Genomic DNA, 27,014 nt, shown 5'->3' on the forward strand with positions numbered 1-27,014 from the left:
CACTGATTTTATCTAGTACTCTGATTTATATATGATTCATTCTTTCCTTATTTGGATCTATGGTTTATCTTCCGCACTTTTATTATTATTGTTCATGATTATGTTATTGTTTATGTGGGAGGTTGATTACTCGATACCTGATCTTCGGGCTGTGGATCACACTCTCGGGTTTGCCAGATAGGGTACCGGCTGGGAGGATGTGACAGACGTAATGTCGGAACTCCAGTTTAAGGACATTGATGATGCTGCTCCTTCCTTGAGTACATTACCAGTGTTAGGTTAGAATCTGCGCACTGATGAAGAGTGAGACAGTTGAGATATCAAACGAACTCCAGTGCAAAATCCGAAGGTACTCCCTAAAACTAGACCTCCTGAGTGAACTGTAGGAGAAAATCTCATGCGAATTGACCTTGTATAGCCCTCCAAGTCTGCACCTAAAGTTGCTGAACTATTCTGTGAAATTCTGCAGAAACTGTTTTGGTCGATACTATCGACCAAATGTATCGACCAACAAGTTTGCTGAACCCAGATTTAAAGATTCTTGGAATATTCTTTTCTAATTATTTATTCCTTGAGACTGGAGCCCTATTCTCGTGTTTTTAACATCTAGGAACGTGGGAGAGCCTCCCAAGAACTCCTCCTTGGTAGTGGTGAAGCATCTTCTTCATCAATCATTGCCAACCACTCCTTCCTACTTTCTTGTTCCACTTTAAAGGTATGACTCTCTCTCTCCTAATCATTTTCTCACTCATCTTTTCTCTATTTTACTGTTGGGACCATGGCCAAGGTGCTGCAACCTTGCATACACCTTGCCATGAACCTTCTAAACCCCATACAATGATGTTTTCACCGATATGACTATGATTGATTCACCTCATGATCATTAACTACACATTTCCATGATTTACTGCTTACCAACTTGCTTTATTTACCAAAACTGAGATGAAGCTCATGAGTAACCTAATCTATACCTTGCATATGTGTTCCATGTTACTTCTAAACGATTCCCTACCTAATCCCCCATGTTTTCCCCTAATTTGCATTGAGATGTAGCCAATACCATGACCTACAACTCTCAACCTTAATATGTCGATTTGGGGATTTCCAAATGGACCATTGGATTATGAAAGTTTCTTGATAATTAGTGTCCCCATGTTGTGCTTAGGCTATCCTCCAAGTTTCGTGTCAATCCGAGACCCGGAAGACCAAATCTGGGCAAGAATCCAAAAAGCCAGCTTGCTGTCCTGGAATTGATTTGATCGATACTATTGGTCGATACTATCGATCAAATGTATCGACCAATAGAGTTGTTGTCAGCAACTTTTGCCTAGTTCTGATTCGTTTGATCTCCAATTATTCTGAACTCTTCTCTAACCTTTCATATATGCTTGTTTAGGACTTTAAGGCTATTTGGGCCACTTGCTTGTGATCTTGGACCATTCTCTTCTCCAATTCAAGGTGTTGATAAGGAATCTCGCTCGTCCTTCCCTGTCACGAACCTGCAAGATACGAGCTCGACCTTGGGGGGTCGAGGTACGTCTCCGACGAACAAGTCAGTACCAATAATATGATCTCAACTACTTAATAGAGAATTCAAGTAATTGATCACAAGAAGTATGAATACCTGCCCTCTAGTGTTTACCAGAGGTCTTTATATAGTGTATGGTGATAGAGTTATATTCGGAATAACCTTGCTATGAGTTGTTGTAGGAGAGTAACTCTTTTAGAAGAGTCCTTTTACCTAACTAACTCTCTTTTTCAGTTGTTTGGTGGTAGGAGTCTACCTTCATGAGGCCATCTCATATTGCTATAAAGATGGACTTTTTAGTGTGGTCGGTCCTACCATGAACCGCCTGGCCGGATCCTATTAGGTTGTAATCCTGGTCGGACTGCGCAACCGCTGGTTCAAACCGGGGGATATAGAATGACCATTTTAGTCATTAACACAAGGTAAGGATAGTTATCGATATAATTACCTAAGATATGGAATTTTGACTTGGTATCCCTAACTTAGTAAATGTAGTTTCTATTTCATATTCTTATCATGTTAGACTTGCTACATATGTCTTTCAACACTAGCTTTGTGTTTACATTATATTATTTCAATGTCTTATCATGTTTATCAATTTCAATATATGATGACTTATGTCAATGTCATGAATTGAATGCTTATTACGATGTTGTATCTTGTGAACTAATATGATGAACTTGAGCATGTGATTGCTTAAGTATAACTTGGGATTGAGGGGTACCCTACTGGTGCTTCTGTCCTTGGATATCGGAGGGAATAGTATGGGATGTTCTCCGAAGGTGTCCATTGACGCTTCTCGGGTTATTGAATGACATATATGGCTAGGATGTCCCTATCATATCAGACCCGATTCGGAAGGGCATTGAGACCGAACAACCCGTGGTAGTAGTGTGGATTGTGGGCGCTCAAGACCGGTACCCACTCCGTGAAAGGACATAAATTGCATTACGGTTACCCGAAAGGGGCCATGTATTGGTAGGGTTGCAAATGGCTAGACTTGGGCTCACGGGCACTCAAGACCGGTGAAATGATCCGTGAGAGGGACGTGAGAGCTTCCCGTTTACCATTTGTGGATGACCAATAGGGTTGATGAGTCCGGTGAGTAATATCCATGACTCTAGTGTGAAGGATACCGGAAAGGATCCCGAGAGGGGAGGAATGGACGTATCTAGAACTGACATGATATGATTAAGTAGATGACTTGCATTGGGCTAGGCTATACCTTGACATGCGCCAATACTTAGACCAAAAGGTAATGTGAGAGAGTGGTGACCGAAACCCCCAACCATGGATTTGTCCAAGAGGGATGCAGGACCCAATTTCCCCCGGTGATGAGTGACTGAGACTACCTAAAGAAGTATGGTGCTATGACTTAAAGCATGTCTACCATAGATGACCAGCATACTTAGAATAAAATCATATTGCATTATATGCTTCATATCATCTGCATCATGTTATGATTATCTTGTGGTTTATGTGTGATGGAATAACTTCCTTGCTGAGTTCTTTTGAACTCATTCCTTTTCTGTTGCAATATTTTGTTAGGCTATTCTTCAGGTGATTACTCTGATGGCACCCTCCCTGAGGCGGACCCGGATACCTCATACTACTATCCGGAGGCTAGCTACATTGAAGACTTCGGTGACCATACCGAAGAAGATCACCCGGCATACCGGGATTAGCCCTGGAGTTGTATGGGAGCAGTCATGTTGGATCTCCATGGTCCTCGCCTTTGAAGAGGACATATCCATTTTGGAGGAGACTTATGAGTAGTTACCCCTTCTTTTTGTGATAGTTAAACTTAGAAGAATTGTAATAACTTTAACTTATCTTCATAACTTGAGACTTGTACTTAACTAGATTTTGACCTCACTTCCGCATGGTGAAGGAGTGGATTCCGCCCACTGCCTTCTTAAATTATCTGATTTGATATTAATTTCCGCACTCTGATTATCCATGATATCTTATTCCTGAATTCTATTTTATTGATTGTAGCTTAATATTGATTGTTCATGATTGTGTTATTGTCGATGTGGCTGATGTGGTCTCTGAACTATGGATCTTCGGGGCTGTGGATCACATCCCGGGTATGCCAGATAGGGTACCGGCTGGGTGGATGTGACAGAGTGGTATCAGAGCCCCAGGTTCAGTAAGACCCTAACCACGGAAGCGATGACGGAACATTCTGAGTTACCAATCAAAAGGGTAACTCAACTATTCTTAGAGCTGAATAATAGATAACCGAGATTAGTAACTAAACAAATAAAACTTAACTGATTATGGAATAAGACACAATAATATAAGCAAAATAACTTGATCTCATTAATCACATAAGAAAAATTTTACAAGTCTGAAAGAAAGTACATCTGGGAAACATTTAAAAAAAAAAAAAAAAAATCCTAATGCTATCTATCTAGGTGATCTACTCCGACGATCTGTCTGATCCCTCCTCGATCTGAACTCATCCTCGAGCCGTGTAAACCTCTCACCTAAAGTGTGCATGTATGTCTCCATCCTCATCTGTCGAGCCTCGACCCTCTCGAGTATGGAATAAATCGAAGACTGATGAGAAGCCACACCTGGAGCCTCAGAAGTCTGGTGAGATGGACCTCCATCCTCGGAGAATCGTGGAGCGGGAATCTCCTCATGCCCCTGATCATCATCCTGAGCTGGAGCATCACCCTGATCATCATCATCTCCATGCTCATCTACATCGTCGTCCTCGGCATCCCCATCGACGTTGGCCTCATCGTCCGATCTAACCGCATTACCAAGCCCCATCTTTCTGATCGACCATGCACAGAGGTCCTCACCTGTCTCTATATCAGGAATCATCAGTGTGTCCTCTAAATCCACCTGGAAGTACTGGAAGATGCGTGTCAAGACCCGGCCAAAAGCTAAGTTCCTGACCCCGGGAAACTCAACTCGGTCTATCATGATATGCTGCATGATGTGAGCCAAGTCTATTTGCACGCCAGTGTAAATGCAATAGATGACTAGTGCCTCCATGATCGTCACCCTACTGTGATGCCCTGCCTTTGGAATAATGTTTCGCCCGACAAAGCGAGCAATGACTCAGGCAGATGGTAGCATAGAAGTGCCACTCCTGGGCATGAAGCAGTTCTCATCGTCCCATAGAGTCATGCATATCTCGTGTGTCTCGTATGGAATGAAACCCTCCAGAATGTCAGTGCGAGGAGGAATCCACCAACGAGAGTCTGGTACGGACGGCACCCCCAAGATCTCAGCCAACTCGCTGGTAGTGAATATGATCTCAATGCCTCTGACCACGGAGCTGATGACAATCTGAGGACCATCTCGTGGGTCATCCTTGAATCGGTAGGTCAGGTTACTATAAAAGTACCTAACAAGCTCTGGGTAGACTAGATATGGCGTGGTGTACAAGGGTAACCATCCCATCGCCTCTAACCTCTCCCGTATGCGGAAGGTCTCTAGCTCATCTAAGACTACCAACCGCCCGTACTCGATCGGTATGTCATAGAAGTAGCGCTCGAACAGGAATTCTGCCTGAGGTGAAATAAAGAGGTCCTCCTCGGTAACCTCCTGTCGTGGAGCATGTCCTATACCTCTATCAGCCCTCCGTCCTCCTCTGGGCATGGTGAACCTGCAGAGACAAGAAAGAAATTTCATTTTGATTAGTTCCCTTGGTCATTTGTTAGATGAAGGGTATTTTTATAATTTTTCAAAAATTTGAAATTGTTGCGAAATGCGATTCGAACATACTAGCATGTGTATAAGACATGGATAAACATGCTGGGATATTTCGTTTGGTAAAAATCTAACATCTTGGCCATGTAGAAGCAAAAATTCAGCAAGAAAAGTGAAGGAAAATCCCTCTTTGGGCTATGTTTGTGATTTTTCAAAAGTTGGAATTTCGGCAAACCGAATGTGGGAACACCTTTCCCATGGTAAATTAGTCATGTGGGACTTGGTTTCATGTCAAAATTCATTTTGGTTTAAAAATGAGGCAAATAATTGCAAAGTTGAGAATATTGAGATGAATAGTGATTCTTGGAACCTAAGTGTCACGTCCTCCCAGCCGGTACCCTATCTGGCATACCCGAGAGTGTGATCCACAGCCCGAAGATCAGGTATCGAGTGATCAGCCTCCCACATAAACAATAACATAATCATGAACAATCATAATAAAAGTGCGGAAGATAAACCATAGATCCAATTAAGAAAGAATGAATCATAAATGAATCAGAATAATAGATATAATCAGAGTATCAAACAGATAAGTAAAGTGAGGCAAAAATCCCACTTTACAACCAGCGGAAAAGTAGCTCTAAAAGATAATAAACTAGACAAAATCTAATCCCAGTAGCAAGTACATTGGGTAACTAAATTGTTCTCCACTTTATAGACAACATCCTTATAAGTGTAAATCTCATAAATAGCACAAGGACGCTTCCACTCAATGGTTGGACTAAGCATCGTACGGAGCATAACCACTCGCGGGATCTTCAGTGTAATTGTGGTAACCGCAATCACCTTCCTGGAGATATGCCTCTTCGCCTTGCGCTTCTTCATAGGGACCGTCATAGTACTCGGTGACACTGCAGGATAGTCTAACAAACATTGTACAATAAAGGAATGAGTTTCAAAGAAACTCAGTAAGGCAGTTAAAATCCATAATAACATAAATGGCAGGATTCCAGAACAAACATAAATTCAATATGACATGAGACAAGCAATGAATGAATGAATCTAACTCTATGTATGCTGGTCTCTATTGGCAGACACGCTTTAAGTCATAGCATCGTACTTCTGTAGGAAGGTCCGCTCACATCCTCAACCATTTAAGATATCTTGGATTCTCTCACGAATCATTTCACCAGTCTTGAGCAGCCGATTGGTAATGGGTCCTTCATCCCTCAGGACAAACCATGGCAGGAGGTTAAGTCAACACACTCTCTCACAACCATTTGGTATAAGTACTGGTGCATGTCAGGGTAAAACCTAGCCAAATGCAAGTCTTCTACTTAGTTACATCAAGTCAGATCCAGATACGTCCATTCCTCGTCCCTGACGATCCTTTCCGGTATCCTTCACACTAGAGTCCTCATAGTCCCTGACTACGGACTCATCAACCCTATTGATCATCCACATGTTGTAAACGGGAAGCTCTCACGTCCTCTCACGGGTTGGTTACCGGTCTTAAGCGCCCGTGAGCCCAAGTCTAACCATATGCAACCCTACCAATAAATGGCCCCCACAATGTGATTCCTGTCCTCTCACGGGTTGGTTACCGGTCTTGAGCGCCCATGAATCCCCATTGCTACCACGGGTCGTTCGGTCTCAATACCCCTCCGATTAGGGTCTGACATAACAGGACATCCTAGCCAAACACTACTAGACAATCCTAGATATGTCATCCAACAGTTTAGGAAGGTGTCCAGAGGGCATCTCCGGAAACATCCCATAATATTCCCGTAGTAGTCCAAGGACAGAAGTGTCAAAAGGACACCTCTCCTTTCCAAACCATACTTAAGCATACACATGCATCAATTCATATCATCACATATATGGTAACTTCATCTATGGAAAGAAATCAATAATTACAATCACTTGTATATAATTGGTAAGTAAATCATACATGAATTAATTTAATATGAATAAGCAATGCTACTGTAATCAAAGTTATACAACAGTAGTATATCATTGTAAGAATCTAATTTAGGAAACATATCCATGATATTCAAATATAGAAACTAGATTCATGCTATCTATGTAATTAAGGAAATAACCATCCTTACCTTTTATAACTCGCAAAGGAATCCTAAGAAGTCAAGTAAGATCTTGGCAAACTTGAGAAGAAGGTCCTAAACAAGTATATACAACATATTAGGAAAGATCCCTAACAGAAAAGATACCAAAACATCCAACACGGACCAATTCGGAGTTGCTTGAACTCATTGGTCGAGTGGATTGGTCGACTGTCCAGTCGACCAATGCAACAATGCAGAGAGCTAAAAAACAGAGTTTTAAGATATGAAATCCGAATTTGGTGGTTCAAAAGGGTACTAATCAAGGGGTAAACTACATCAGTAGTATTCTAACATATAGGGGACCTCAAAACACTAATCCAATCAAGCCATCAAGATCCAAATTAGGAAACAAAAAGTTACCATAATTAAATCAACCATGGATTTTGATGAATTCGAAATAGAAATCAAAAACAAGAACAATAGGAGGATGGATCATTGCTTCAGGTAAAGGTATCATGAACACATACTTAGATCTTCAAGGAAATAGGCTTAGAAGCATAAATCTAAATAAGGAAATAAAACCTACCATATATGTAACTACCATGATTCATGAAGAACACATAGTATGGTAGAAGAGAACAACTAGAGATTGATAGATCATGGATTACCCAAAAGGAAACACAAGAATTAACTACTAACATGATCAAAATAGAAGATCCAAGGAGATCAGAATTCAAATCAGAAGTTTAACAAGATTAGATCATGGTTTGATCATGATTCCTTCAAAAGCTTGCAATGATCATGGTTAAGATCATTGTTCTGGCCTCAAATCCTTAGGATGACCATGAGAACAAGTCCAGAGATGTTTGCAACAGAGAATGCAGCATCTCTTCTACTGTCTCAACTCAAAAAGGAAAGAAAAACAAAGATGGAGGAGAAGAAGAGAGAGTAGACATACCTTTTGATGCAAAAGGAAGAGTTTCGACGAAGATCCCTCAAGAAAACACCAAGGATGCAAGGGAGATGACTTGCAGAGGTCTTTGGTTCGTTCCAAAGAGTTTGGAGGCAGCAAATACGAAGTGGACTCGAGATTGGACTTAAATAGAGCAAGAAAAACCTAATTGCCAAAGACAGCACTCATTGGTCGAGTGGATTGGTCGACTGGCCCGACCTCGACCAATGCCGACAAAGAAATCCAAAACAGGGAATTGAAGGCCCAGATCAAATCCAATCCTAAAGGGGTTTTGCACACAAGTCAAGTGACTTACCTAATAGGTAGAAATGCCTTCAAACCATGATAGAGAGCACTCCAAGTCCATCAACTAATCCGATCTTCATCAAGATTCAGTTTCCATAAATAGAACTTCATCATCAACTTTCATGGATTCAAAGCCAAACACCAAGTCCTCTACTGGGATGGCCCAAAGCTGACTTCTTACTTTACTCCGGTCATCGGACCTACAAATAACAAGGTTTCCGGGTCAAGGTTAGGGCTGGGTTTTACACTAAGAGTGTGAAATCTTGTGTTTCATGCTTAGTTTGGCTTGTAAAATGGTGGGAGCATGTTTCTAAATGTCCCTAGGCATGATTCTAACCATTAGCATCAACCATTTTGCAGTTTTGAAGAAAAAACCATATCTTGGTAAATGAAAACGCAAGAAGAGAGAAGAAGAGAATGAGACTTACTTGTGTTGTTGATCAATGCAAGCTTGCAAGAGTAGTGGAAGCCTCAAATCACCCCTAAAACCCTTAGAGACCTTAAGAAGAAGTTTTCCCCAGAGCCAAGTTTGAAATGGAAATGTTTTGAAATGAAAAGAGTGGGCCATATATTCTGTTTTCGCGCAGAATGTTTTTTGGTCGATACTATTGGTCGATGCCATCGACCAAATGTATCGACCAATAGGGAAAATTTTCTGCTTTTGGGCTTTTTGTGGAAATCTGATTTGTGATTTGTTTCTTGTCAATGTCGGATTATAATCTTGCTATGTTGATGATTTTAAGCATGATTTGGGCATTCTATTCTATTGATCAAGTGATTTTTATAAGTTAAATTTCGATGTTGTAAATTCCGATGTTTGCAGAATGGTGCTTTCGAGGAATCGTTTGATTGGTTCTGATAATTTCGGAGTTGAAGATGTGCCTACTGGGACCCCGGACCAGCAAAGACAAGGAGAGCACCCCGCCCCTAATGGAGTTCCCGATGCTCCTGAAATCGGAAGCTTCAGAGACATTGCTAGCATTATGACCAACATGATGCAGCAACAAGCGGCACAGTTCAATCAAATGATGACCGAATTTTTGGCTATGCGAGAAGAGAACCGAGCAAGTGGTTCAAGAAACCTTGGCCGTGCAGCTCCGTATGTGGAGAGGTCCACTGAGATCCCGCATACCAAGCTGATGGAAAGTTTTCTTAAACTTCAAGTACCATCTTTTACCGGAATGACCAAGGACACCCTCTTTCCTAATAGATGGTTGAGAGAATTGGAAAAGGCATTTAGACACCTGCAGTGTTCAGATAATCAGAAGGTGTTGTTTGTAGAGCAAAAGCTTCAACATGAAGCTGATGCATGGTGGACTTCCACCAGGCCTATTCTCAAGAACCTTCATGCTGGTGTGGTTACTTGGGAGTTGTTTAAGGAAGCATTCTGTAGAAACTATTTCCCTGAGTCGGTGAAAGATGCCAAGGAGGCAGAATTTATGGCATTGGTGCAAGGCACCCTTTCTGTGCTGGAATACCAGCAGAAGTTTGAAGAACTCTTTTTCTTCGCTCCTGATTCCTTGAGTTCCGATGTTGCCAAGGCGAAGAAATTCTTCAAAGGGCTGCGACCTTCGATCAAAGTCCACCTCACTGCCTTACCTCTTGGAGACTATGCTCAGGTCGTGGAGAATGCGAAGAAAATTGAGGAAACTGAGAAGGAGAATGTGCGAGCACAGAAACCTTGGCAATCCAGACCTTCTGGATTTGTTGATCGTACCGACCGTCGCTTTGTGAGGCCTACACCGTACCCCACTTCCACCTATCAGCCCCGGAGCGTTGGGCCGAGTCCCGTGCTGTTCATGTAGGCCAGTATGGCCAGACTAGTGGGACCCGACCTACAGGAATTGTTTAGCCTTCTCAACCTGGAATGGAACACCCCAGGCCTGCATTTCAGAGACCTCCAGTGGCAGCTACCTCTGTTGGACCGAAGGATAATGTTTGCTTCTTTTGCAAACTAATGGTTGACTATTTATGAAATTTTTTCAAAACCCTAATTAAAATCCATACAATAATTGTCACATCCACCCAAACTGATACCCCATTTGGAATACCCAGGAATGTGATCCACAGTCCAAGGATCAAGATTCGTAGGTTCATGCCTCCCACATACACAATGACATAATCATGAACAATGATAATCAAGGTAAAAACAACTAATACTAAGTATCATGAATAAGGTAAGATTAAATAAATCAGAGTGCGGAAGACAGATAATATCAAAGTGTGAACATAGTCATAAAGGTGAGAGAAGGTATGATAACCACCCTCTCAGAGCAGCGGAAAAGAAGTATGATAAAATTAATTACATGTCCAAGTATTTAAAGATAATCCAAAAGTAAGTTAATTATAGGTCCAAGTACTCCAAAAATACACCAGGGAAATGGGGCACTAAGCTAGGGTTTCCTCTACTGTCACACCCCACCCAGCCGGATCCGTTCATACCCGAATACCCGTGGGGGTGATACACCGCAAGATCTAGGTTCAGTGACAAATCCATACAAAACATGATATAGCATAATTAAATGGACAAGAATAAATCAAGTTCAAGTAATAAATTATCAAAATCGAAATAATGGTTACAGTCATCCATTACTTCAAAATAAAAGGTATAACATCAGAGTTTTGAAAAGAAAAGATAGTAGTTTTATTCGCAGCGGAAAAATAAACTAAACTTGTTCTCTAATGGAATCCAATCCAAAAGAACAGTCTTGATACTGGCATGAAGCTCCATGTGCGTCCACTTCTTCTTCGATCACTCCTTCAAGAAGACATATTAGTAACGCATCCTCCATTTGGAAGAAGTCCTCATAACCTGCAGCATAATCTAATAGAAAAAAAGACATATAAAAGGAATGAGTTCAACAGAACTCAGTGAGGTCAACTCAACATCATGTCACACATTCATTCTCAAGATTCCACACCACACATATAACATGAATATCAATAATGTAATTAATGACAATGATATGATATGTGAATGATTATGCTCCTAACTCTATCATGAAGTCTCTATGGTAGACACGCATTAAGTCATACACCAGTCTTCTTTGGGCGGTCTCATCACTCTTCCCTCACGGCTTTGATGCACGTCTATTGGGTTCTTTGCGGTTGTTGTGTAAAGTCCTGTCAAGCCATGGTTGGGGATTAGGTCACCACTCTCATATCACCATTGGTATAAGATCTGGTGCGTGTCAAGGATAATCCTAAGCCAATGCAAAGTCATACGGTTTCGTACTACATGTGGTATAGATACTTCCCCTATGGCACCAACCAACTCGGTTCAGTATCCAATATCTCCCCTCATGCCTAGTGCCCTGTTGGTTCGATACTTTCCCACCTAGAGTCAACGTATCCTATGGCACCAACCAACTCGGACTACGTTGACCCCTAACCCTATGGTCATCCACATATAATGGACAGGATGATCTCCATGTCCTCTCACGGGTCATTTCACCGGTCTTGAGCGCCCATGAGCCCTTGTCTATTATATGCAACCCTACCATCTCATGATGACAGTGGGCCTGCTTGACACACAGGACCCAGCCACTAACATCACGGGTTAACCGGCTTCAATAACCCTGCCGAAAGGGTAGTAGTACTCATGAGGTCACCTAACCAAACACTTCTAGACATGCTCTAAATATGTAAATCAGTAATTGGGAAAGAGCCAAGGACACCATAGGAATGCGTCCAATACCGCCTCCTCTGGTATCCTATGGCAGAAATGCCAAAAGGGCATTCCCCATTCCCAATCACAATATAAGCAATCATATAATGTCACTAGGGCAATGGGTGATCCCACAACCCTAGTAGAAAATACAAGGTAGAAGAAATAATAATATTTCTCCTCTCATACAATCACATTCCATTTCATAACAACAATAATAGATTTCAAAGCAAGGAGCAACATCAGAAGTAATAATAAACATAAATTATAGCAATTCATGTTTAACACAAGACATAAAATAACCACAAGATAATAAAAAGCAATACAAGATATCAATAATGAAAAGTAACTAACATCATTACACATGTAATATAAAGTAAGTATATTCCTCACCTTTTACTTTGTTCTTCCTCCAAATCCAAGAATCCACTCCCACAAATTAGTGATTAAAGATATATTAACCTATTTATGCAAAAGAAATAATTATCACAAATTAGAGCAAATTTAGGTTTCAAAGGATATCCTAAAATCTTCCCACGAAAACCCAATCTGAAAAATTAGGTTAAAAAGGGTAGTTCTCAACCTCACCAGTGAATGGTCTTTAATTCGTCACCAATTCGAAGTCTAAACGAAACGAAATTTTGGGAAAAGCTAATTGACAGCAAAAGGATCCTACGGGTACCTTCAATTTTATCTAATTTGACCAAAATCAAAATGCCCCAAATTGGCTCTCATAAATCACCCGTTGGTGACCTAGAGAGTCAAAATTCTAAAAGCTTTTGCAAGGGGATAAACCATTACTCCCAAACTCAAGGGAAACATTAATATAAGAAAAGACAACCTTGTATGATACCTATCATTATTCCCTTTCATAGATTCCCCGAAAGAAGAGAAGAAAAACTCTCACCAACAATGATTAAAGAGAAGGGTTAAAGAAAACTAATCTTTCCTAATAATTTTGCGAATATTCGGATCCTAAAATCCTTCGGAAGGATGTAAGTCGCTCCTCTCTTTCGTTTCTCCTTTTGTCCAAAGCCTCCACCTCTTTCTAGCCTCCAAAAATGCGTTTACGGATGAGATAAAACATAAATAGGGTTTAAAAATCCGAAATTCCGTTTTTGCCCCTAAATAGAAAATAGGGTGAGGGGTTGGTTCACCTAAATGGCCCAAACTTCTGGCTCATGGTTGGACCCCCAAACAAACTCCGATTTTGATGATTTTTGGCTCGTTGGAAAGGTCTTTCAACGATCTTCGATTTGATATATTATTTGCATCAATCGGATTCTCCATCATTGATCTACAGATATTCCAAAATTACCCTTTTTACACTATCGAGACTAATCTTCTCTCTTCACTTAAACTCTAGGAGAGTTTTTGAGTCATTATAAGGGTCATCTACCAACATTTGTTCAATTTCCAATCCTTTGGGCTTGATTTGAATGGTCCACAATTATCGCCGAAACAAGGCCCAGATTCTCGGTCTTAAAACCATGGGTTAAAGGGGTAGAAATCCGGGGGATTTCACATCTACTCTAATAATAATCTCCTCAATGGTACGGATGAAGTAAATCCAGCTTTGCCGCTCCTGCAAAACCGTGGGGCTAACCCTGGTGCGAATAGTAATCCTCCTCGGCACCAACACTCGGATCTTCACAGACACCACTACCCAAAGGGTAGTATGCAAAATCATAGTCCGTCTCGAAGGGGGTGCCATCATAGTCTTCGGTACCTGTAGGATAATCTAAAAACATTTGTACAAAAGGAATGAGTTCGAAAAACTCAGCAAGGTAGTTATTCCATAATTAGAAATCATACACATACAGAACATACATAATTCAATGTGATATGGAACATATGATGCAGTGTGATTCTAACTCTATGAATGCTAGTCTCTAGGGTAGACATGCTTTAAGTCATAGCACCATACTTCTTTGGGTGGTCAGTTACTCCCCCTCAATCATACAAGATATCTTGGGTCTGCCAAGGAAGTTTGATAAAGTCATCTCAAAAACCATGGTAAGGGAATAGGTCACCGCTCTCTCACATCACCGTTTGGTATAAGTACTGGCGCATGTCACAGTAAAGCCTAGCCCAATGCAAGTCATCTACTCAGTCGGTCAAGTCAAATCCAGATACGTCCATTCCTCGCCCCCAGCGATCCTTTCCGGTATCCTTCACACTAGAGTCAATGAAATCCTTAATTTCGGACTCATCAACCCTATTGGTCATCCACAAATAGTAAATGGGAAGCTCTCACGTCCTCTCACGGATTGGTTACCGGTCTTGAGTGCCCGTGAGCCCAAGTCTAGCCATTTGCAACCCTACCAATAAATGGCACCTTTCAGGTATCCGTAGTATGGTTTATGTCCCCTACTGGATTGGTTACCGGCCTAAAGCGCCCATCCAACCATACACTACCACGGGTTGTTCGGTCTCAATGCCCTTCCGATTCGGGTCTGACACGACAAGGATAAACCTAGCCAACCAACTAGACAGTCCTATGTATGTCATCCAATAACCCGGGAGAGTGTCGATAGGCACCATCGGAGAACATCCCATACTATTCCCTCCGATGCCTAAGGACAGAAGTGTCAATAGAACACTCCCCAATCCCAAGTTGTACGTAAACAATCACATATTCAAGTTCATCATCTTTCATGCATCCAATACATCTTATCATAAAAGTTAAATCATGATATTGAAATGAATCATCCTAGACATAAGTAAACAAGAATAGTAATGTAACATGACAAGAGTATGAAGATTTCAACACTACTGTTCTAGCACATATATAACAATCTTATAAAGATTTAAAAGTAATCAAGAGATTCTATTCATAAACAAGAACATAAATCATAAGTTGGTGGTCTATATGTTTATAGAGATAACCATCCTTACCTTGGGTTGAATTGATGATGAATTGAGAATACCAAGAAATAGTCCAAAATAATTGTTTAGGCCCTAAACAAACATCAATAATAAGTTAGAGAAGAAATTGGGAAGATTGGATATTAATTGGATCAAAACTGGCCAAGGTTGCTGTCAGCAACAACTTTGGTCGATGTTTTTGGTCAATGGTATCGACCAAAAGGATCGACCAAAATTTCCTTCTGGACAGAATAGTGGATTTTGGGGGTTTTCATCCGAAATTGGTTTTCCGGTGTTCAGATCAATCTGAAACTTGGAGGAATACTTAACAACAGTAGTAGGACACTATAAGTCAATAAATTCACCAAATCCAATGGTTCAAACAAAAAGCCCCAAATTGAGCTAACAAGTTCAAGTGACAAACATCATGGCATGAGTTGGGATTGATTGCATTGACATGGAAATGGCATGTAGTAGCTAGGGGAACTAATAGAATTTCGATTGGAATCATATAGTAGTGATAGACATGAACATAGCATACCCTACAATTCAGTTTGGTGCAAAATGGCATGATGTTAATAGAAAAATTAAGGAATACATATGCTAGGCATGAGATGGAGGCATAGCATCAATGGATGGCTAAGAAGATCATAGGTTAATCATGTGTAGACACTTGGAGTGGTGGTTGCAAGGTTGCAGCACCATTTCCAATGTCTCACCAACAAGATAGGAATAGAAAAGAATAAAAAATGGTAAGATAGAGAGTGGAATGGTGATTCATACCTTGGTGTGGAAGATGTAGACAAGAATCAATAGTAAACAATGAGTTTTTGATGAGGTGCCCTTCACATTAGCCAAGGAGTTGCTTTGGGAAGCACTCCCCACGATTTCAGGTGAGAAAATGATTGCAATAGGGCTCAAGGCTCGAGGTTATAATAAATAGAATGGGAGTATTCTATGGAATCATTAACTTGGCAGACTGGGAAACTTTGGTCGATGGTTTTGGTCGATGGCATCGACCAAAAGGATCGACCAAAATGTTTCTCAGCAGAAAAACAGGTTTAGTTCAAGAACTTCAAGTAGGGATTTGAAAGGCTATACAAGGTCAATTTGAGTGAGGTTTTCTTCCACAATTCAATCAAGAAGTCTAGTTTCGGGGAATACCTTCGGATTGTGCACAGGAGGTCATTAGGTACATCAACTAGATTAATCTTCTCCGATGCGCAGACTTTCCTTAAACACTGACAATGCATTTAAGCAAGGGGTATCATCATCGATGTCCATAGGCTCAGCCTCCGAATCATGATCATCAATCAGAATGGTCCATAAGTCTCTTCTACCACTGCTTCGGGTCTTCGGACCTAAATACAACAGTGGATCCGGGTTAGGGTCAGGGTTAGAATAGGGCTGAATATTACAATAATTAATAAACAAAATATTGTTGATAGAGATCGTTTTATGTACTTTACATTGACGTATGCTGAAAAAGATTAATCCAAACTTTGAATGTTAAAGCTTGCAAAGTAATTAAGTCTTCTCCAATCTATTCATCTTCCTTTTCGTACCTCTTTCTTGTGGAAATAAAATATAACAAAAGACTTAAATGATTGGAAGGAGCCCTTGTAGTTATTTATAATAACATCCGAAACCCTAGTCATTTTTATAATGGACCGATTTGATTCATCTCAAACCTAATGATGGTACATAGGCCTAGTGTGTTGAGACCCCCTTCAATTATTGATCCTAGTAATTAATCTTAACCCGTATGTTGTCTAGGATAAACCTAATATAGATATCAATTTTGTCATATAGTGATAGTCAAGACATATTATAGTGTTCTTGACATGCTGTCAATTTTGCTAAACTGAAATTGTTAGTTTTTTATTGTGCTTTTGAAGTTCAATTGCTTTCTCCTACTCGCCAATTTGAAGGAAAATCTCTAATGTGTTGGGCTAGGGATGTCAACGGTGCAGTTTGAGGCAGTTTCGGGCTCAAAAACACTGAGCCCAAACACGGCCAGTTAACAAAAAAATAGTTTCGGCCTGGTTTGATTTGGTGCGATTTGGATTCGGGTTAACTAATGGTTTGGACTAACGGTCTATACTCGGGTTGATTAACGATCTGTGCTTATAATTTATGGTATCCAAGAAAAATAACAAAAAGAAATAGTTGAGTATCCTGTAATAAGAGTCAAAATTCAATGGAAAACAAAATTGCTATTGATCAATTTCCATTATAAAATGAAAAGTTATTCACCATTGTAAAAATCCCACCCACCTTATAGAAATCAATAACTCAAATAGTAAGTAATAGCATAGAAACTATAAGCTCATTCCCTAGGCTCCACTGGATAGTCCTGAAACAAATCTTCAAACCAAAAAATCCTTTTAAACTCCAATTTGTGATATGATTGATTGTCTTGAAATTGGGTTATTGTTTTGTGAGAATGTTTATTTATTTTTTTCTCTTATATGAAATCCGTCTATTTTTTTAGTAGGTATTTAGTTGATATGCAAAAGGAATACCCATGGGTTGGATAAATATTTACTTAATTTAAACAAACTCGGTACATTCAATTGGGCATTTATACTTAATCCTTCTAATTGTTCCTTACAAGTGGTAGAATGACTTTTTGATCTTTGATTTCATGTTCCATTTTTCTGATAGTCTATATCAACTACCTAATGGTAATATGATGATTCAAATAATATTTAATGTAAAACTATAAAACGGGTTGCGGTTTGGGTTCGGGTTGGTGCGGGCTTTGCCATCCTCAGCCTAAACACAACCCATTAAGGTTTGGTTCGGTCCAATTCGGGCTATAATGGACCGGTGCAGTTTGATTTTAACAGTTCGAACTACAAATTGACACCTCTATGTTGGGCACATACCCATATAACTTCAAGTCATGAGTTGTTTCATTTAGCTCTAGTTAGATATTAATGGACTGAGGGTGGGAGTGGTCTCCAGCCGATTTTTTTTTTTTTTTTTTGGATTATTTCAAGCCCATTTGATTGTTTCCAGATAAGCATGCATAGGGAAAGCTCAAGTGCAATATTCATTTCCCCACATTTTGCATTCATGTAAATCAAAACATTTTCTAATGTTAGATTGGAGTTAAAACCTTGGTTTTTCACATAATGATGTGCTATCTTCCCAGTCTTGAAATCCTTCAACATAACACAAGCTAATGCAATTGAGATTATTCACAGTATCAAACAAATCCTTTTCTCTATTAAAGCGGAAAATTACCTCTTTGTTCTCTCTGTTGGGGAATTCATTTGTCTTAGTTGCATCACATTGTAACACCATACATTGGTTGCTAATTAGAAAAGGACTATACATAGACCTGTAAACGGATCGGATTCGGCTCGGATACACCAGTATCCGAATTCGGCAAAAATTTAGAAAATGCATCCGAATTCGAATTTGAAACTTTATCAGACATCCAATAATAATCCGATCCGATAAACTATCCGATTATTGATTAATAATTGTCATTTTTTTTATATTTTTTATTATAAATTTCTAATTCCGATTACCGAATACTATTTTCAAATCCGATTGTCGGTATTCGAATCCGATTATCATCCATTTTTAAAGAAAAAATGTAAATACTATACTCTATCCGGATAAATTTTTATCCGGATATTATCTGATCCGATAAACAATTATTCGAATCTGAATCCGGTTGCTTAGCGGACGGATACATATATTTTTCGATAAGAAAAATTCCAGATACGGATACCCTTAAACGAATACGAATGCGAATTCGAAGGCAGATTTCGGCTATCTATTTACAGGTCTAAGTATACAATTGTAAAAGGTGAAGAAAGAAAAACATTATGCAAGCAATAAAGGTAGCTATGTTGTGAGATTTTGGTTGAAAAAAAGTAACTCGGATAGCTTCATAGAACCTATATACAGTAGAGAATCAATACCAAGCTCTCCTTGGCGTCTGAAGCTAATATTTATGTGTGTAATGTAATAAATCTACTCTTTTTTTTTTAAGACATCAGCATACCCAAAAGGTATTACCATTTTTACGGAGAGCATTTTGTAGAAAGAGGCAAAAAAAATTAAAAATAAAATATATATCTAGGGAAAAATAGATTGAAAGATTTAGGAGTTGTATGGTAACGATTCTGACACACTTATTCTGTGCCATTTGTCCACTTTGGCACAGAAGTCAGCATGGTAAACCGGTTCAACTTTTATTTGTTGGTTCAATAAAACTGTGTTAAACAGGCATTTGACACAGTTTTTCCTTATGCTACGTGTGAAGTTTCTTACACAAACAATTCTGTTTGGAAACGCGGGGCACAAGTGCGGCTCGCAACGGTATTTAGGATTATCGATGTAATTTTCACGGTAACCCTAAAATTCATCATCACTCTGGTATCTCTCCATTCTGTCGACGCTCTCTCTCAACGGTCATCTCTCGCAGCCCTCGATAATACTTCTCGTCTCTCTCGTCTGTCTCTCTGTTCTCTCTCAACTCTCTGTCCATCTCTCGACTCTCTGTCGTCTCTGTCGTCTCTCTGCCCCTCTATCGTCTCTCTTTGGCTCTGTCTCGTCTCGCTCAAGGATCTGGGTTGCTGGACTCTCTCGAATTTGTCTGCCTGCTTTGTATTGGAGGTTGAAGAAGAGCATCAAGTCGGGCAAACCCATTTCGCGAGAAGAGGAGCCCTTGCATCTGTGACTGCCCTCCTCCTTTGTCTCTCAGCAATATCGCCCGTGGTATGTTTTTGTTTACTCCTTTTTTTCCCCAATAATTTTTGTTCGGATTGGAGTGAAATTAGGGCTTACCCACTGGTTATGGATTCTGCGCTGTAGTTCGAGCAAGGTTACCGAAGTTGTGGATTCTGCTCTCAAGGTCTCTCACCTCGTCTCTATCATCTCGCTCAAAGGTGTGTATGACTCTGCTGTGCCAGCCCAACTATACTATTGAGCTAGTGTAACCTCCAATTTTGTCCAGATAAGGCCATCTACAGTTCCTGTTTTTGAATTGTATGCTAATCCTGTTACGACTTCTGTGCTTAGACTACGATCGAGAGGTTGAAATGCAATTTCCTTTCTATCACCTGTTTCTGAGTTAAGCTTTTGTACAAACGGCTGCTACGGCTCTTTAATGGTGTGATTTGGACTGTAGAAAGCTAGAAATTTTCCATGTTCTTTGATTAACTTAATTAAGTTGATGTTGCTTGTTACTTTGCACTTTTGATCGTTTTCTTGTTATTTCTGTGTCTCCATTACTATCCCTTTTGTGTTGGCTGCTATTTACTTGTGGGTGTTGAATTATGAGTTATGGCCACTGATTAGGATGGGTTTCATGTATTACATCTAATGAGTAGAGGATATGTTGCTCATTTGGATTTTGAACTGCTGTGTTGATGATGGATACTGTTAGTTTCTAACTAATCTTATAGTTACTAGTTTCAATTGTTCTATAGTATCTCCAAGTCTGTCGATTGGATTGAACCCACACTTTAAAAAGTTTAAGGAATTGAGGACACCTCTTAATCATATAAATTTGATGCCTATTGGATGTCTGGATTGGGAGGGATTATCACAGAGCTTGATCTTGCTGGTTGCCTGATTATGCACTTCAAGATCTAGTTGTGGGTGGGATTCTAAAGTACACCCTTTAGTTAGATCGAAACCATTAACATGTATAAATGTTCCAAAGCCAAAGGCATTAATGGTTAGTGGTCTTTTTATTGTAGCAAAATCTTTATAATACTGAACTGGAGTTCAACTGTTGCTGTCAACAAAATCTCCTTTTAACATATTTTAACTCTGGTTGTATTTTCTAGAATTTCTTTTTTAAAAGTGAGAATATGACAGTCAGTAAGAACTATTGTTTTTTTGACAGTCATGGAATTTCTAATGCTGCATTTTTCTGGATTTTTATTAAATGGGTGGGGATGTTCTTGATGGTTTGCCTAGTGTCACTTGTTTTCTTCAATATACTTGATTGTATGTGATCACCTGTGTATGAATTGAACCAGTATATTTATGTATTTTTTATTATTTTATATTTATCTTTTAAATATTTTATTAAAAAAATGTGTCCATTTTGGCACAGAAGTCGTACATACCATACAAGATTTTGTGCCAAGATGGGCCAGAGAAACGTGCCCATCTTTGTCCAACCATACAAGATTTCACTATAGTTTCTGTGCCAAATTTGCCCACTTCAGCACAGAAGGATAAAAGTGGATTCTGTGCTGAATTGAGAATTTTGGCACGGGAATGGTTGCCATACAACCCCTAGACTGCTTTTAAACCTCTTCTCATCTCGGATTTAACCTAGCCGCTGTCCCTTCTTCATCTTCTATAGGCAGTCCTACAAATTTTTATATTGCAGCATTTCGTCTCTCCACCTTCTTCGTCTTGGCGTTTCGTGGTGGTGGGATCGCTAGAGCACCAGAGGCATCAAGGTCAGCCTGTCAATGAAGCAATCGGTTTTTCTCCTTAGGATTCTTCCCCGTGTTCATATAGATTCTTCTGTGTTCATATATTTTTTTTCTTCCTTCATCATAGGTATTCTTGTACATTCATATTTATTTTTTATTTGAATTGAACTAATTGAAAATAATCAATCTTGTCTTTGGGTACAATGTAAGAACAAAAATTCGAGCAAAAAGGACTCTGCTTGTATATAGTGTGAGTATGCATTATGCAACCGTTGGTTTGTCTGATAGCTTCAATTTTTAGTCTTTGCATTCTCAATTATGTACTTATTTTGTTTTAGAGTCTTCCCTGTTTTCTGAAATCTTCCTTGCTTAGATGGAATGGTGCTGGTTCAATTTCTGACATCTACTAGATGCCTTGGTTGAACGATGGATTTCAGCAAAGCCAATTCCCTTGGAAGCTAGTTTGTAACAAACAAATGGCCTTGTTTAGACTGGGGCTTCATTGCTTGATGGTCCGAGCAAATTGGCTGGCCACCTAGGAGGTTAAATGCGCATAACCTCTGCTAGTAAAAACAACCAACTGGTTATGCATTTCAGATCCATGTCTGTTATAGGAACTTATGTGGTTTTATTCTGCAGGAAATTGTGCTTGATTGTCATCTTGGTTGACCTTTCCAATCAACCCATCGTTGATGATGTGCATTTTGTCTTGTTTAGTATAATGATAGGTGGTAAATATTTTATCATATCCCAGTGTTTATTTTTTAACTCTAACAAATGATAATTTCATATTTGTGTTTAGAAAAATATTGACATATTGCAGCACATTGGCATATCCCATCTGTCTTTTAGAAATCCAACGACATATTGCATTGGCAGCTCATTTTTTAACTGAAGGTGATAAGGCCTGCATTACAATGCAGCACTATTGTGGCCCCTTTAGATGGTTTTCTTGAATCATAATTGTCATTTTTAATAACTTCCTTTTTGTGATGAACCTTATTTTTATGGGTTTTATGGATTCTATGATGGATGATAGTTTCGTTCCTATGATGAACTTTATGTCTTGGATTTTTATGGTTTAAACATTACGGCATGAACTTTATTTTGTTCATTTCATGAACTATACGATGGATGTTGTGTAGACATTTCTTGGATTGAGAAAAAGGGCCAGAAAATGCTATTTTTTGTTCATTAAGTTGTGAATATCTGTATTTGAGGTCCCTATTCTTTCTTATAAAGCAACCTTATTGAACTCATGTTAAATGCGTCAGTATCATTGCCATACGGATTTTATTTTCCTGGAGTTCTGTAGAAGTATTATTGCCGTCTAGCCATTTAATTCCATGGATATCTGAATCTATATTTTGTTGTTCCTGCGCTTAGTAGCCAATTTTATTGACTCTTTGGTAATGTGTCTTGGGTGGCATATGGACGATGGTTTAACCAATAGCAATAGTGTCGGACCAGGTTCAACCCTACAGCACTTTCCATATAGTGCCATTGAAAAAAGCTCGACCTTGCAAAAGTTTTGTTATGGGATGCATGTTTAGAGAGAAATTTCTTGATAATGGTTGAACCAATGGTAGCTGTTTGTATGGTTGTGTGTTCTAATATCTTAATGTTGCATTGTCAAGTTACAGAGATCCTTGGTGTTGAGAGACTGCGAGAAGTGAATCTGTCCATAGTTGCTTTGATTTGAAGTTTTGAATCTTTCTGCAACTTATCTGACAGAAAAATGGTTTGCACTTCATCCTTGCTCTCTTTGTATATAATTGGTATTTAAATATCAATACAAACAATAAATAGGTGAAAAATGGTTTCTAGTGTTCTTACACTTGAAATGAATTGAACTATAGGAGCAGCCGGAGGCCGAAGATCTCGAACGAAAGAAAAAGAAGGAAGAAAAGGTTAGAATTATAATTTTTGTTCGGATGATATATTCTGTTCGATTAGCGTCTTTTGATGTGTTTTTTTTGGTAGTCTATGATGTGATCATCGTTTTGTTTTTCAATTGAAGTTTAGTTAAATGATGCCGTTTTTTAGGTACAAATAAAAAGACGTCATTGATGGATTGCTTATCTGAGTAGATATTTCTTAGTGAACACATGACGACGAACATATGCTATTTGATATTTGGAGGAGCTTCCAGTCTTCTCGTAACACATGAACTTGAGTGTTTAATAAGATTGATTGGGCTTTATGTCTTTAATGTTTTTTCTTAGCCTATTTTCTGTAAGGGGGTATTTGGCCATCAATTTCATCTTTTGGTTAAAAAAATTCGAACTCCAACTGTACAACTCAATTCAAGTGAAAACTTGAACTTGCTTCTTCCTCCCAGTTTAATTTTCGTGGCCATGTTATACATGTTTCCCTTAGTGAAGTAATTGGTTGGTTGATTTCTTCATGCCTATGTTTTAAAAGATTTAAAGTAGGTCTGCCGAATGGTTGTATATCATAGCAAGGCAGCTCTCACAGTTTGCTCTGATTTAAACAAACTGCATTGTGTTTTCTTGCTTGGGATCACTTGCTGTAATTTAGAATGACATTTCATGGGAGCGCTTTATTCACTTGTTTTGCTATCTGAAGCCTGTGATATCGTGCTAGATTTTCTTTTGTTTTACCTTTTTAGTGCTCTTGTTGAGTGACCATTTAATGTTAACATCACAGGCTAAAGAGAAAGAGATGAAGAAGCTGAAGGCTTTACAAAAAGCAGAAGCAGCCAAACTTCAGGTATATTTGTTAAGATCTTTTTGTTGTTAGTTTGGTTATTTAGTGATTTGAATGGAGAAATACCATAATTTTTTTTTATGGTCTGGAGAATTACCTTAGTTATCTGAAGTTTCTGTTATTGAAAGAATGTACTGACAAGGATCAGTCTCGTTTAATGTTTAAAATAATCGTTTCTCCTGAATTTTCTTTAATCTTTTTGTCCTCAGGCACAAAAAGCATCCAATGTGCCGAAAAAGAGTGAACGTAAAAATTCAAAAAGAGACGCTGAGGAAGACAATCTTGAGGATTATGTTGATCCATTGACTCTGCCTGGTGAGAAGAAGCAGCTTTCTCGTCAAATGGCAAAGCAATACAACCCGAGTGAAGTCGAGAAATCGTAAATCTCCATTTGCTGTTAAGCTTTAAAGGGCAAATTCAATCCGTATCTGAAACTTATTAGAAAAGGAAAAGGGGTAAAAAGAAACTACTACGTGTCTCTAATCTTTATTTTCTTTGTATCTTACACTTGATCTAGATGGTATGCATGGTGGGAGAAATCAGACTTTTTTGTGGCAGATTCAAAAAAGCTCTAAACCCTCATTTGTGATTGTAAGTTTCTGAGACTTTTTGGATCTTCTGAATTGCATGATTCGCATGGAATTAATTAAGGCCATTTTCCTGGATGGCTGGAAGCATTGCGGCAGTCCTTTCATTTATTTATATTTATTTTTACTGGCATTTTGAAAGCAAGAATATTTCACATAGTTATGACAAGTCTATGGTCTAAGTTGTTAGGTTTTTTCTTTCATATAAGAAGGAACAGCTTGCATATGATCAAAAGCCACTGAAAGGTTACAGCTGTACCTGAATAATCCATTATGTTTAATTATGATTTTTGAATAAAGCTGACTGAAGGGCAAGGATCCGTGTAGCTGAACTCATTTAGTTGGTGCAAGGTTGAGTGATGGAAACTCCAAACAGCCTCCTCAACAGAAGCAGCAAGAAACCATAAAGCGCTATGTTCTTGCGCACCCCTAGGCGTATTTCATCATTTTCTTAAATTTTATCCTCTTATATTTCTTATTTAAGCTGGACTCTTTCTAATTAGAAGAGTTCTGGTCTTTTATTATTTAATTTCAGATTGTAATTTGCAGATAGGAGTTTGAGTTCAAGTCCAAGTTCTAGGTCTTTCTAGATAGAACTCCATAGCATGAACTTCTACTTGAAGTCTTTATTCTTTGGCTATAAATTCAAAGTCCAGGGATGTAATAGGCCAGTTTTTGAATCAATAAAATAAATGAGAATTTCTAGCCAAGGAGATTTGAATAGGGTGGGTGTAGGGTTTCCAAGGAGGGAAACCCTGCGGCAGCTTTAAGTAATCTTCGTCTTCAGCAACTGCAGCAGCGATCCTTTTTCACAGTCTTCATAAAGAACAGCAAGTGCCCCATCCCAGCCCCAAACCCAGCTCTATGCCTTTTGCTAACTCACTTCTTCCCTTAACACTGCGACACTTTTCTGGAACCCTTTATTGTTGTAATTCCAGAAATCCCAATCCCTCCCCTGTAAGACCTAATTCACTAATTCCCTACAGGAATAGCCTTTGCTACACTCCAAAACTCTTCGGTTGTGAACTGAAGCGCCACCTGTACCTTTGGAAACCTATAATTATATACTAAACCTTGCGCAACACTAAATCTAACCTGGAAATTCAAGAACAGCAAAAGATTGAAATATCAGAGATGAAAGAAAGGAAAATTCAATTAGAAAACACCTGGATGGCAGCCTTCTTTCATTCCCATCAACCCTAGACCGTTATACACACCCTAAACCCTAGCCACAAGCCTAAATCCCTAGATTCCCTTCGCTGCAAGCCTTAAAAAAACTTAAAAAGGCGCTGCTAATCATCCAGAGCGGTAAGACAAGTCTTTCCCCTCCTTGGTTTGTGGTAGGACCCCCGGGACCGCAGTCTTAACTTTCCCAACTCAACAATCAATACAGCATTCTATCGATATCTACAGATTTCAAATATGAAGAACAGCAACAGAATAATATTTATTTCATTGCATAGTTCTAATAACTCTGTTAAACTTCAACGACGGTAACAAACAGCACCAGAGAGCTATGAATTCAGACCAGCAAAACAGCAATATAATAGTGAAGATATAGCTTGCTGAATCCAGACTAATACTAATACTGACTGATACTACTAACTGATAAGAACTTGTGAAATAAAGAAAAGACTAGATGACAAGAACAGCTCCACTCCCCTGATAACCAGAACCTCTGCACACCCAGAGCTTCCCCGAGAGGTCTTCTCTCCCACAGCACAGCTTGTTTCTCCTATTTTCCTCCTCCCTTTTCCCCTCCTCCCCTGCCCTCTCTTATTTTCTACCTTCCTAACAGACTCTCACTGCTCACCTATCCTTTACTGCCACGTGGAGGCTCCTAATAGTACTATGCCATTTGTTCCCTGCTGGTTGGTTCCCCCCCTGCTCTCTGTTGGTGCTGATCCCCTGCTTTCTTCCTTATGCTTCCTATTGTAGAGGTGAGTTATAAGGGGCTTATCAGTTTGCATCATTGAGTTTTTTGTTGCAACATCTTTAATTGGTCATTCTTTTCCTAATGATTTTGGATGTATGTGGAAGCTTTGAACGTTAGTTTTTGCAAAGACATTTCTGTAGCCATGGTTTGAGAACTCCTGTGATCGCATTGATTTTCGTGGTTTTGACAAGCCTTGAGTTGAAACCATATTTCATAGTTCATACCAGATAATGATGTAATCCTAGATCAGGGGACAGTCGAGAAAATCTTAGCAGTAAATTAGGGT

At 39.3% G+C, this 27,014-nt stretch overlaps 1 protein-coding gene across 2 annotated transcripts; it reads left to right on the plus strand.

Annotated features, from left to right (window-relative positions):
* Positions 1–19,346: 19,346 nt before the first annotated feature.
* Positions 19,347–24,786, plus strand: LOC149016476 (valine--tRNA ligase, mitochondrial 1-like). 2 transcript variants are annotated; one of them, XM_089154600.1, is made up of 7 exons: positions 19,347–19,796; positions 19,893–19,966; positions 23,113–23,216; positions 23,335–23,385; positions 24,146–24,208; positions 24,415–24,584; positions 24,723–24,786. In XM_089154600.1, the coding sequence occupies exons 3-7, from the start codon at positions 23,214–23,216 to the stop codon at positions 24,778–24,780; spliced, it is 345 nt and encodes a 114-aa protein (XP_089010726.1). In that variant the 5' UTR covers positions 19,347–19,796; positions 19,893–19,966; positions 23,113–23,213; the 3' UTR covers positions 24,781–24,786. The 2 variants fall into 2 exon arrangements, with proteins under 2 accessions (XP_089010726.1, XP_089010727.1); XM_089154601.1 differs by having other exon boundaries at positions 23,119–23,216.
* Positions 24,787–27,014: the final 2,228 nt, after the last annotated feature.

This window comes from Hakea prostrata, chromosome 5 (genome assembly GCF_041222555.1).
Source record: "Hakea prostrata isolate BN-2017 chromosome 5, UWA_Hpros_2, whole genome shotgun sequence".
In the NCBI taxonomy this organism is placed as follows: Eukaryota; Viridiplantae; Streptophyta; class Magnoliopsida; order Proteales; family Proteaceae; genus Hakea; species Hakea prostrata.